At 35.1% G+C, this 12277-nt stretch overlaps 1 protein-coding gene across 3 annotated transcripts in view; it reads left to right on the forward strand.

The window, feature by feature from the left end:
• Positions 1–12277, forward strand: part of PNISR (PNN interacting serine and arginine rich protein) — a 29487-nt gene that overhangs the window by 4057 nt on the left and 13153 nt on the right. The window contains exons 2-6 of one of the 3 annotated variants that reach the window (XM_010333770.3): positions 3979–4065; positions 5703–5821; positions 7886–8074; positions 9670–9893; positions 11290–11461. In XM_010333770.3, coding sequence (XP_010332072.2) covers positions 5734–5821; positions 7886–8074; positions 9670–9893; positions 11290–11461 — 673 coding nt within the window. In that variant the 5' untranslated portion in view covers positions 3979–4065; positions 5703–5733. Of the gene's footprint in view, positions 1–3978; positions 4066–5702; positions 5822–7885; positions 8075–8300; positions 9894–11289; positions 11462–12277 lie in introns of those variants that run through there. The other 2 variants (XM_039465747.2, XM_039465752.2) reach the window with 2 other exon arrangements.

Consider the following 12277-nt stretch of genomic DNA (forward strand, 5'->3'; position numbering starts at 1 on the left):
CTTAGGAAAGTGTTGCAACCTTACCCGTCATTAATCAGATTTCTTCAAACTTGAAAAGTCGAGCCTAGCAGACTTTAAAACTAAGTCTAAAGGAAGAGTGAATAAATTGGAATCAATTTTTGATGTTATAAAATCACAGTAGCAATATTGGAATGTCATTTTTATGGTTTAATATTAATATATTTACTTGCTAACATTTCAGTGAATTATAAAATATTTAACCACTTAATATGAACAAGACACTATGGAGAATTTAAATTATTATTAAATGTTTCCTCTCCCCTAAAGAAGATTCTTGTTTAAGCCAAGACAAAAACATGAAAATTTAATGCAGACCCTCTATAAAAAGTACTGTACATCATCTTTAACTTACTAAATGGAAGCTTTCAAACAGTGGAAGAGGGTAGTAAATACCTATCTTTAAGTTATCACCATTTTCCAAATCATTTTTAAACCAACTTGTAAATGTCATTTTCAATGGTAAATGGTTATGTTACTCATTAACCATAGTGAAATTTTAAAATATGTATCTATTGATTATTGTGTTGTGCCTGTGTATTCCTTCTGTTTTCCAGGTTTTGCATTCTTAGATTTGTTAGTAGTGAAGATTTTATGATGAAGATGAAGGAACAAAGAGGCTACGTTCCTAAATCCTTGCCGTAAAATTACTTATAATCTGACTTTTAATTAAAAATAGTTAATGAAACCCCTCAAGCAAGCATTGTGCTGTGTATAAGTCCAAATTTATTTTTCATGACCAGAGTTACCTGTTATGAATGAGATAATAAAAATTTCTGTAAGAAAATGAGACAGGACATTTGCCCAATGTCTCACAGTTGAAGAAGTTTGTATAATTTTTACTGCCAGTACTAGTCATTATGGACCATGTTCATTAGCTTCATTTGATTATTTGTATCTTTAAAAATCTATATTTTTCTAAAAATATACATTCATAGAATAAAAAAATTCAGAGTACAGAAATAAAGATTAAAATTATCTGATCCCTATTTCCAATCCTTAGAGCTTAGCAGTTTTGAGAGGATTTTGTAATTTAGGAATTGTCTATACATAACTGCATTCTTGAAAAAGCTTCAAGTGGCATTTTTTAAAAATTATTATTATTATTATTATTATTATTATTTTTCCTCGGCCTCCCAAAGTGCTGGGATTACAGGCTTGAGCCACCGCGCCCGGCCAAGTGGCATCATTTTTCATGCTGTATCATGTGAATTTTTTTTGCTTAATGCAGTTTGTACAGCAATACATACCAATATATAAAAGTGTACCTTATTTATTTTAATGGCTGAATAGGGGTCTACTGTATGGTTCACTCTAATTTATTTAACTTGCCTTCAATTAAATGTCACCGAAACCAGATGTTTACTGTTATAAAATATGCTGCCGATTTTTGAATTATGGTATGAATATTCACATTCATGGTTTAGGTTTAAGTGGTGGAATTGCTGTGTCAGGGATGTGCATGTACAGTTTTGTTAAGATGCCTTAATGGTAAATTGTCTTTTAAAAAGACTAACCATTTGGTGTTCCACCTCTGCCCTCATCTAGTAGTCATCCTTTATAACTAAATCATGTTTCTCATCTCCAGACTTGAGTAAAGCGCTTTAATAAATAGTCCCTAACTTCAGACTTCCTTAACTTACCATCACCTTCTTCACTTTTTTTTTTTTTAAATTTTGCTATGTTTCTCACAATTTCACATCTTTTTAAATTTTTCTCAGCCTAAGTATCCCAAACATTGTACTAATTGAGTAGTAGCTTCCATTACAACTTTGGGGAAGAAAACCTTCTGAAAACATGGCAAAAGTAGAAGTGGTTGTTTTAAACATACAGAAAAATGATTATTGGTGATGCAAATCAGACTCTTCAAAATATGCAAGTTAATATCTCTTTGTGCATAGGAAAATGTGTGTGTGTGTGTGTGTGTGTGTGTGTGTGTGTGTGTAATAATAATAAAAGCTTCAGCCGGGCATGGTGGCTCACACCTGTAATACCAGCATACCAGCACTTTGGGAGGCCAATGTGGGCGGATCACCTCAGGTCAGGAGTTCGAGACCAGCCTGACCAACATGGTGAAACCCCATCTCTATTAAAAATACAAAATTAGCCAGGTATGGTGGTGCATGCCTGTAATCCCAGCTATACTCAGGAGGCTGAGGCAGGACATTCACTTGAACCTGAGAAATGAAGGTAGCAGTGAGCCAAGATTGAGCCATTGCACTCTAGCCTAGGCAACAAGAGTGAAACTCCATCTCAAAATAAATAATAACAATAATAATAATAATAACTTCAATCTATGAACTGAGAAATAGGGACAGGAAGACAAAATTTAAACTAAAGAATTCTTTCAGAGATAAAGTGAAACCACCGTAAGTTTTAGATTGCTTCTGGAGAAGAAAATGGAGTTGAGCAGAAGTTGGTTGGCTTGATTCACCCCCCCACCCCCCAAGACGGAGTTTCGCTCTTGTTACCCAGCAGGCTGGAGTGCAATGGCGCGATCTTGGCTCACCGCAACCTCTGCCTCCTGGGTTCAGGCAATTCTCCTGCCTCAGCCTCCTGAGTAGCTGGGGTTACAGGCACACGCCACCATGCCCAGCTAATTTTTTGTATTTTTAGTAGAGACGGGGTTTCAACATGTTGACCAGGATGATCTCGATCTCTTGACCTCGTGATCCACCCGCCTCGGCTTCCCAAAGTGCTGGGATTACAGGCTTGAGCCACCGCACCCAGCCGGTGATCATCTTTTTTTAATCCCCCAATGGTTGTTAACTTGAAAGTGCTTCCAGAAGTGATGATGAGAAAGTTGTGGTATTGATATTAACCACCACGAATTGAAGCTTCTGATGCTTAGTTTTTATGTGTTTCTTATTTAACCTCATAATAATCGTTTGGGGTGTAGACATTTAGGTCTTCCGTTTTATAGATTGGTAAACAAAGGATTAGAGCATAACTTACCCATATTTACACCACTAACCAAAGTATGTAAGTAGGCATCCTGAACCAGAGCCTGTGCTCTGAAGTCTGGGTGACAGGTGGTGACCAGAAAACGTAAAAAGGGAGCAACCATTAAACATGAGTAAGAACCTTTATTTAATTTCTGGAAAAGTAAATTTATGGATTGGGAATGATGGTAGGGAGTCATTATACATCATTTTCATCATTAAAATGGTTTTAGTAAGTGCACATTTTCAGTTTCAGTAGGCACTTTGTAGAGCTGTTGATAATGTCTGTATTATATGCATTACAATTTAGGACAGAATAACTGTGCATTGAACTCTGATAAACTGTTAAAGCTTTGGAAAGCGCAGCAAGCTGTGCTTACTCCAGCTTTTTGACGCTTATAAGTTAACAGCTTCCTTATAATTAGCCTTTAAACAGAAAATAAGAGCTGGAAACTGCTTGTTTATTTATTTGGTATTTATTTAGTGCCTGCTATGTGCAAGATGCTTTCTTGTATCTTATTGAAGATCAAAAGATGGATAAATTTGTCTGTCAACTGTAAAAAGCTGTTGATTGGATAAAAGGAAACTAAATGATTTCAGGAACAAACTGTTCTTTCCTTGCTAATGTTAATTTCTAAACATAGAATTCTGTAGAAAAATTTAAATTAATACATTTTATTACCTTGTCTCATGTAAGTTAATAACAGGTAGACAAGATCTTCATTTCAGATGTTTGTTACTCCTTTTTTTCCTCAATCCCTAAATTGTTTGAGATTGTTTTTTATTATGAATGAATTGTTCAACTAAATGAAAGGTATTTGGAAAGAAGAAAAGATGTTATTTCTAGCGTATCTGTTTTCCATAACTTTATTATGATAAAATAATTCCCCGTTATAAAGTTAATACAAGGAAAATTGACTAACTTGGAGATGATCACACTTTCATGTTACATCTCTCGAATTTATTTTTATGGTAATCATGATAATCTATAAGCAGACATCTACTTTTTCCCCCCCAGGGCATAAATAATCTTGCTGCTATGCTTCGAAGCTGTAGTCTGAATCATCCTGAGTTTTAAACAGAAGGTGACCAGTGAACCTCTGAGGTCAGTTTAAATAGCAGTTGGTATTTCTTCTTGGTGTTTTCTATTTATTAACTCTTAATTAAAGTTGTATGTGAAATTACTTTTCAAGGGCTCTGATAACCTATTTAGCCTAAAGTTGTATATGAAATTACTTTTCAGGGGCTCTGATAACCTATTTACCCTTAAAGGTGTACTTGGGAAACTGGAGAGGACAAAAAGGGGAGAAAGAAGGAAACACTAAAGAGAGGTTAGAAGAAGTGTGTTTAGCTTGGAACTGATACCCAAACCAGTTGCTGGCCTCGTTTGTGCTATATAGTGCCTATTTTGCCATATTCTAATAATGCCATTGTAATTGATTACATTAGTTTAACTTGAAGACAGGTACATTTGACTCATAAGTAAATCAAGGTAACAAAGAAATACACTCCCATAATTCACAGTGTTCTTTAGTTTCGAGATTAGGATCTGCCGCTGATAGAACTATACCTGTATGGTGTTCTGGGAATTCCGTGAAGACTGGAGTTGGAAACTTTTAAAAGCCTGGATTGTAATCGCCAGTTGTCCTGTTAGAGTTAATGTCCCTATTTTTTTGCTGTCTGGCTTTCCTACTTTTTGTGGTACAGGAAAGGATCAGTCTATAAGGATTCATTTAGTAAAGATTTATTAAATGCCTGCTATGAGCTAAGCCTTGGGATACAAAAATGAAGAAACCATGCCCTGGTTATGTGAGTCACTGATTCTTGAACAGGGTTGTATATCAGTGTTGGATAAAGTACAGAGACACTAGAAAGAATTTTAAACCTTTTATTAGGAACATTTTCAGATTAGCTTACAGAAAAATTAGACTAGCGTGATGATTCCCTGCCCCATACAATTTCCTAGATTTAATAGTTATTAACATAAAGTACCTTCCCTCTATCTTTTTCATGCTATTTATATGTTAAGAAACCAGGTCTTGGAGGCTGTCTTACCTTTTGGATTTATACTATTTGTCTTATTTCTTTATCTCCCAAAATTCTTTTATATTGGAAGTAAAATCCAAAAGGTCATTTAGACTTAAACGTTTTTGATGAGAATTCTTAGTGATTCTGGGAGCATAGTAAACACTTAACTAATCTGTAGGGGTGATATTTTGGTAACCTTTGAATTTCTGATTTCTCATCAACTTTTCTTGTAAGGGTTTCTGAATTAATATTTTATTACTTTTTGGCAATACGATAGTTTTCTAATTCTGTTCTACATTCTTTGTTTTTATTAGCTATAATTATTTATGAGGAAGAGATTTTCTTCATCAGCTGAAGCTATTTGGTTACTATCTTAAAGGAATCTTGATTGGGGAGAAATGAAATCACTTTTTCTTATAATCTTCAAAATAATTAAATATCCAGAAATTTATATTGTACAAAAATTAGAGTTTTTAAAGTCTTTTTCGGCTAAACTGATTATAGTTATGCTTGCCATCAAATTCTGAGATTAGTATTAACTTAAGATTTTCTGCTCTTGTTTGGTACCCTAAAAATTCTAGTAGCCTCTGGCAACCTATTGACCAGAATTTTGGACCTCTGATGAAATAAATGTACCATCATATAATAATTTTTGCTGTGAAGTTTTAAGATTAAATAACTCATTATTTTTAAACTATGTTTAATTTATTGAAGATAGAAAATCAAGTATATTTTAAAAGAAGGGATGTGGGATCAAGGAGGACAGCCTTGGCAGCAGTGGCCCTTGAACCAGCAACAATGGATGCAGTCATTCCAGCACCAACAGGATCCAAGTAAGGAAACAAACTGAATATGGAAGGGCGGGATTGGATATATGGAAATGGGTAGGAAATACATGATGGGGTTAAGGGATATGGAATTAAGATTGGTATATTGGATCATTTTGTGGTCAGAATTTAATTTTCTTATAAATAGACTTGCTATACCATTTATAGCAAAAAGTGGACTTCCCTTTGGAAGAGTCAAAAGGTAGAAAACTTTTTGAAGATTTTACATTTTTTAAACTGATGTCGTCCTTGTTTTCCTAAAGAAAGAGAAAAACCTAAATATGTTGCTTAAGTAGAACACACTTCTTTGAATTCTGTATCATATTGAACTAGATGGTATGCTATATCATTTAAAGTTTTCTTTTTACTGTGGACTATTTCTGGCACATATACAAAGGTAGAAGAGAATAGGGAGCCCCCACTTATTGCTTATCTTTAACAGTTACTAAGTAGTGGCCTATTTTGTTTCATCCATAAGACCACTTACGTTGCTCAGCCTTCACTGGGTTAATCTGATGCTATTTCTTTTTTTAATAGCCATGTATCATTCTGTTGTAGGACAGTACTATAACAAAGCCACTTTTGGTGGTTTTATTATTTATAGCTTTTCCCTTTTTAAAACAATTAGCATAATCTTGTATACATATCATTATTCACTTGTCCAATTACTTTCTCACAAAAAGAACTAGGATTGTTAAGTCACGGTAATTTCAGGTGCTCATTGCCATGTATAACCCCATAGGGGTTTTGCCAGTGTTTCATACTGTAGGAGAATGACTATTTAATCTTCATTACGCTAAGATGCAGAAAACTATATCTTATTCTACTTCGTTTACTTTATTAATGATATTAGATCTTAATGCATTCTTGGGTGGATTTGCAAAATAAAAATTATTAAAATGGTCTTAAAATGTTAAATATAGATACTTGAGAGGCCACCTACACACCTGTAATCCTAGTACTTTGGGAAGCTGAGGTGGGCAAATCACTTGAGCTCAGGAGTTTGAGGCCAGCCTGGGCAACATGATGAAACCCCATTGCTACCAAAAATATAAAAATTAGCCAGACTCATGACCCAGATGATCGATTGATTGATCAGTAGATAGATAGGTAGATAAAAATTTAAAAATTAAAAAAATACCTCTTGGGAAGAGAGTCTTCAAGATAGTGGGGAAAATGAATTTTGAGTAGATTGGCTAACAAGTTGTAGCCTGACTACACTAGTCATGTTTTGACTAGAGAAGAGAGCCTTACTTAAAGAAGGGCAGCCGTAAGGAAGAACAGTTAGGTAGCTGCACATATCCAAGGCCTACAGGCTCGAATGCAGGCCTGAAAAGATAAATAGAACATGTTAAAGGAAGAAATGATTGTGTTAGATTAATTTTGTGGTGATTTTTTTCTTCTTAAGGGATGACATTTTAAACAACTCAGTAAACTAAGATGCAGGGGATAAATTTTGTATGAATTAATATTAGAAATGGGTTGAGTATTTTTGTCAAGTTCTTTTCTGAAAGTGTTAAGTATTGTTTGTATTATTATTATTGTTTGAGACAGAGTTTCACTCTTATTGCTCAGGCTGGAGTGCAATGGTGCGGTCTCAGCTCACTGCAGCCTCTGCCTCCCAGGTTCAAGCAATTCTCCTGCCCCAGCCTCCCAAGTAGCTGGGATTACAGGCATGTGCCACCACGCCCAGCTAATATTTTGTATTTTTAGTAGAGACCAGGTTTCTCCATGTTGGTCAGGCTGGTCTTGAACTCCCAACCTCAGGTGATCCACCCGCTTCAGTCTCTCAAAATGCTGGGATTGCAAGCGTGAGCCACCGCGCCCAGCCAGTTTATATTAATTTTTAGCCTAAATATAGGTTATTTGCTAAGCATCCTTTCAGACACAGCATGCTTTAATGTTTAAGATCTCATTATTATTATTTTTTTCTAATGTCCCTCAGACCCTCTCTGTCTGAAATATTTAAGATCTCTTCTAGGGAATAATTGAGATGCTTGTTTTACATAGAGGCACTATCTTTTTATCTCCTGCATTCTGAATGCTTAATTCAATGTTAATTTACATTAGGCCAGATTGACTGGGCTGCATTGGCCCAAGCTTGGATTGCCCAAAGAGAAGCTTCAGGACAGCAAAGCATGGTAGAACAACCACCAGGAATGATGCCAAATGGACAAGATATGTCTACAATGGAATCTGGTCCAAACAATCATGGGAATTTCCAAGGGGATTCAAACTTCAACAGAATGTGGCAACCAGGTTTGTTGTTTATGGTTTCAAAATTTTAGGACCTTTAAAATATAAGATTATTATTAAGTTTTTTAATTTGCTTAGTTTTATGACTTCTCAAAATTAATACTCCTTAAAGAATAGGCAGTTTTCAATTTGATTTGACTTTGACATTTTGTGGTTAAAATTACTCTGTACTCAGTCTGCTAGCATTGTGGCACTCAGTTTGATTCTTTTCTTGGTTCTTCATTCCTAGGCTGACAGGGGCTGGGAACACTCTGGAAACCTCACTTGGCATCTAGGGAAGAGAGCATTCTTTGTCTCTCTATTGCAACCTCTGGCCTTTTCAGAAGCAGCACTGGCAGAGTAAAACATGTCTAGCCTCTAATTAAAGAAAAGTTGTGTCACTGTGTGACAAATTAGTCTGTCGAATATACTCTGCCCCTACCATCCCGCCTACCTTTTTCTTCCCTTTTTTTTTCAGATAGTGAAAATTCATAAGTTTTTGTGTGTTTTACTTTTTTCTTTGTTTGTTTTATTTCACAGTATGATGTAGATTTCTTGATGCTAATTCAATCTTCCATAGCTTGTGTTACTCTTTTTTAATAGTCACTTGAAATTATGGAGGAAGCAGCCTCACATTTGTGTATGCTGATGGTGAAGTCATAACCTCCTTTCTGTATTAATGCTTTTTGTTTCTCCTTATAAGCATGGAGACCTCAGTTGAGACCAGCCTGGGCAACATAATGAGGCCCCGTCTCTACAAAAAAAAAAAAAAAAACTTAAAAATTAGCCAGGCATAGAGGCGCGTGCCTGTAGTCCCAGCTGCTTGGGAGGCTGAAGTGGGAGGATTGCTTGAGCCCAGGAGACTGAGACTGCAGTGAGCTTTGATCAAGCTGCTGCACTCCAGCCTGGGTGACCAAATGAGTCTCTCATTTAAAAAAAAAAAAAAAAAAAAGAATTTAGGAAGTAATTCCATGCTATTACTTTTTAAACATAAGTATTTTAGTCTTTGATACTGTGAGGTGGTTCATTTTTAGCTTTCTTGAAAGCGAAATTTCCCCATATTTGAAAATGTTATAATTCTTAAGTTTAAGTTCATAAATGACTCCCCTGGCATCCCTACCCCTTAGTTTTACTCTACTGGCTTTCTTTGTGACCCTGGGCAAGTGATTTACCTCTGTGTGCCTCAATTTTCCCTCTTGAAATTGGCAAAAATAATACCTGATTTCTCCCTACCTCACAGGGATGTTGTGAGGATAAATGTGTTCGTGTAAGAAAGAAATTATATAAAACTTCAAGGTATTATTTTTGTGCTGTTGTTACTAAACAAAAATATAAAAATTCAACAAAAATAGTGCTTTGGATTTTGTTATATTTGTTAAAAATAACTTTGGGCATTTGGTTAGAATATGAATTAGAGTGGAATTAGCTCATTTTGAATTACATATGACAATCTAGTTCATTGCTTATTTTTAAGATAGATGAAAGGAATTCCAACAAGTCATAAGTTGTTTTTTTGAAATTTGTATGTTTACTGAAAAATCTTTCTTGAGCTCTTAAAATTTTGTGTTGATTTTGTTATAACCCCCTGTTGAATATTTTTATGCCTAAATCTTAAATAGAATGGGGAATGCATCAGCAACCCCCACACCCCCCTCCAGATCAGCCATGGATGCCACCAACACCAGGCCCAATGGACATTGTTCCTCCTTCTGAAGACAGCAACAGTCAGGACAGTGGGGAATTTGCCCCTGACAACAGGCATATATTTAACCAGAACAATCACAACTTTGGTGGACCACCCGATAATTTTGCAGTGGGGCCAGTGAACCAGTTTGACTATCAGGTGAAAGATATTTTATTGCTTTAATATTGTAGATGTGCACGTAATCCATTCTTTGGAAGTGTCTCGTCAAGAATACCTAAGATACGTGTTTCATTTTTCAGACTTGTACAAATAAGCATATTCTGTCTCAGAAAAGTTATTGAGTATTAAAATAATTAGAATTTTGTTTTCTGAGTTTTTATTTCATTAGAAAAATGGTATAAAAGATCATTAGGGAAAATTTTTGAAAAAATTAAAAATGTATAAGTGCAATAGCTATATGATGTTTTCTAATTCCTATTTCAAAATGGTATATATAAACGTTAAAGACTAGAGAATGCACAGTAATTGAATATAGATTATGGTTAAGACGTGAATAAAAAAGATGAACATAGATCATTTTCCTAAGTGTAATTCCCTGTGCTATGTAGAATTATTACTGTTTTTCTAGTGTCATTTTTTTTTTTCCATTCTGACATGACATGTTAATGGAATTGTATATAATTTCCTCTGTAGCATCCAATTCATTCCTAGGGACATAGAACTCTGTGGGGAATAGTGTAATATGTTGGGCTTAATTTACTTTATTCCCTCTTTGAGGGTCTACCCTTAAATTATAGTGCTAGGTGTCATTTTGAAATAACTGATTACAGCTAATAATTTATGAACTGCTATCATAATTTAAAATTTTGAAAGAAAAATTATTTTGTGAATTCTAAGGTAGATTTGATAATGCATATATAATATTCACCTTGAGATGATAATCCTTATTAATAAATATCCACATGCTTGTATACTTGGTATACAGATACAATGGTTTTTATCTTGTTTGAAGAAATATAATGGCAGGGAGCATCTGCTTACCCCACTTTTACATGGTAGATCCCATGTAAACAAGGCAAAGCTGTATTGGCAGCTGGCCTAGAAAAGCCTCTGAAAATAGCAAAATTGCAAAAAATATTTAATGTAATGATTCAGTAACCTATCTTTGCTTATAAATGAATATATCTTGCAAGATTATACAAACAGCTTAAGTTGTTTAGTTCACTTTTTATTCCCTGTAAGTAGGTTGTTGAAATTGACAAGTATTTCTAGTTACGGAAAAATTAATATCTATTTGATATCTTAGTGTTGGTAGGATTAGCTTGTAAATGGATTCAGAATGAAAATTTTTGTATACTTCTTTGAAGTAGCTTATCAGCTGACTTTTAGAAGGCTCTTTGCATTTACATAGCCAGAAAATCTTAAGTAAACCTAGGTTCTTGGGAATATAGAAGTATCGGTGGATATTAGAGCCATGGAATTCTTGGATGTGCTGCACACATGGATTTCTACTGTCCCAGTTCATAACACACGTGTGTCCCAGAGAGTATATTGTATTTATTTGAAGAAAAAATAAACTGCAATACTCTTTCAGCATGGGGCTGCTTTTGGTCCACCGCAAGGTGGATTTCATCCTCCTTATTGGCAACCAGGACCTCCAGGACCTCCAGCACCTCCCCAGAATCGAAGAGAAAGGCCATCATCATTCAGGGATCGACAGCGTTCACCTATTGCTCTTCCTGTGAAGCAGGAGCCTCCACAAATTGGTAGCTATTTAACTTAGTTTAGTGGACCACATTGGCATGACTTTTTTTTTATCATATAAAAAGGATGTCTTGTTTTCTTAAAATTGTTCCAGTACCTCTGATATGTTAGGAGTTGACACTTTAATACCCTGTTTTTTATAGTCATAAAGCTTAAAATTACAAAAATGATACTAGTCTAAAATATTAAAAGATTTGAGTAGTTTTCTTTAAATCTTTACATTAAATTCCAGATTTTGTGATGAAGTATAAATTTTTGCTAGCCATAGCATTTTGGTATTTTCTTCATTATAGTCATTTCAGTACGTTATGCAGATATCTGAGCCTTTCTCCTTTTAAACCTAATTGTTTAATCTCTGATCTCTTTTCACTCTCAGTTCATCTGATGTACAGCTGTCAGATTAATTTTCTCTGGTTATTTCACTTTGCCTAAGTATTTTGGCAGAAAATTTCAATTTTTAAATAACGTTTTAGAGCTATCCTATTTCAGGTGACAATGTGTTTGTGCCACTTTATATCTGTAAAGTTCTAAATCATTCAATATTTAATGGACAAGAGCTTTTTTTTTTTTTTTTTTTTGAGATGGAGTCTCACTGTGCTGCCACGCTGGAGTGCAGTGTCATGATCTCAGCTCACCGCAACCTTCACCTCCTGGGTTCAGGCAATTCTCCTGCCTCAGACTCCTGAGTAGCTTGGATTACAGGCATGCACCACCATGCCCAGATAATTTTTGTATTTTTAGTAGAGATGGGGTTTCACCATGTGGGCCAGGATGGTCTTGATCTTTTGACCTTGGGATCCACCTTCCCTCAGCCTCCC

This window comes from Saimiri boliviensis, chromosome 4, assembly GCF_048565385.1.
Source record: "Saimiri boliviensis isolate mSaiBol1 chromosome 4, mSaiBol1.pri, whole genome shotgun sequence".
Lineage (NCBI taxonomy): Eukaryota > Metazoa > Chordata > Mammalia > Primates > Cebidae > Saimiri > Saimiri boliviensis.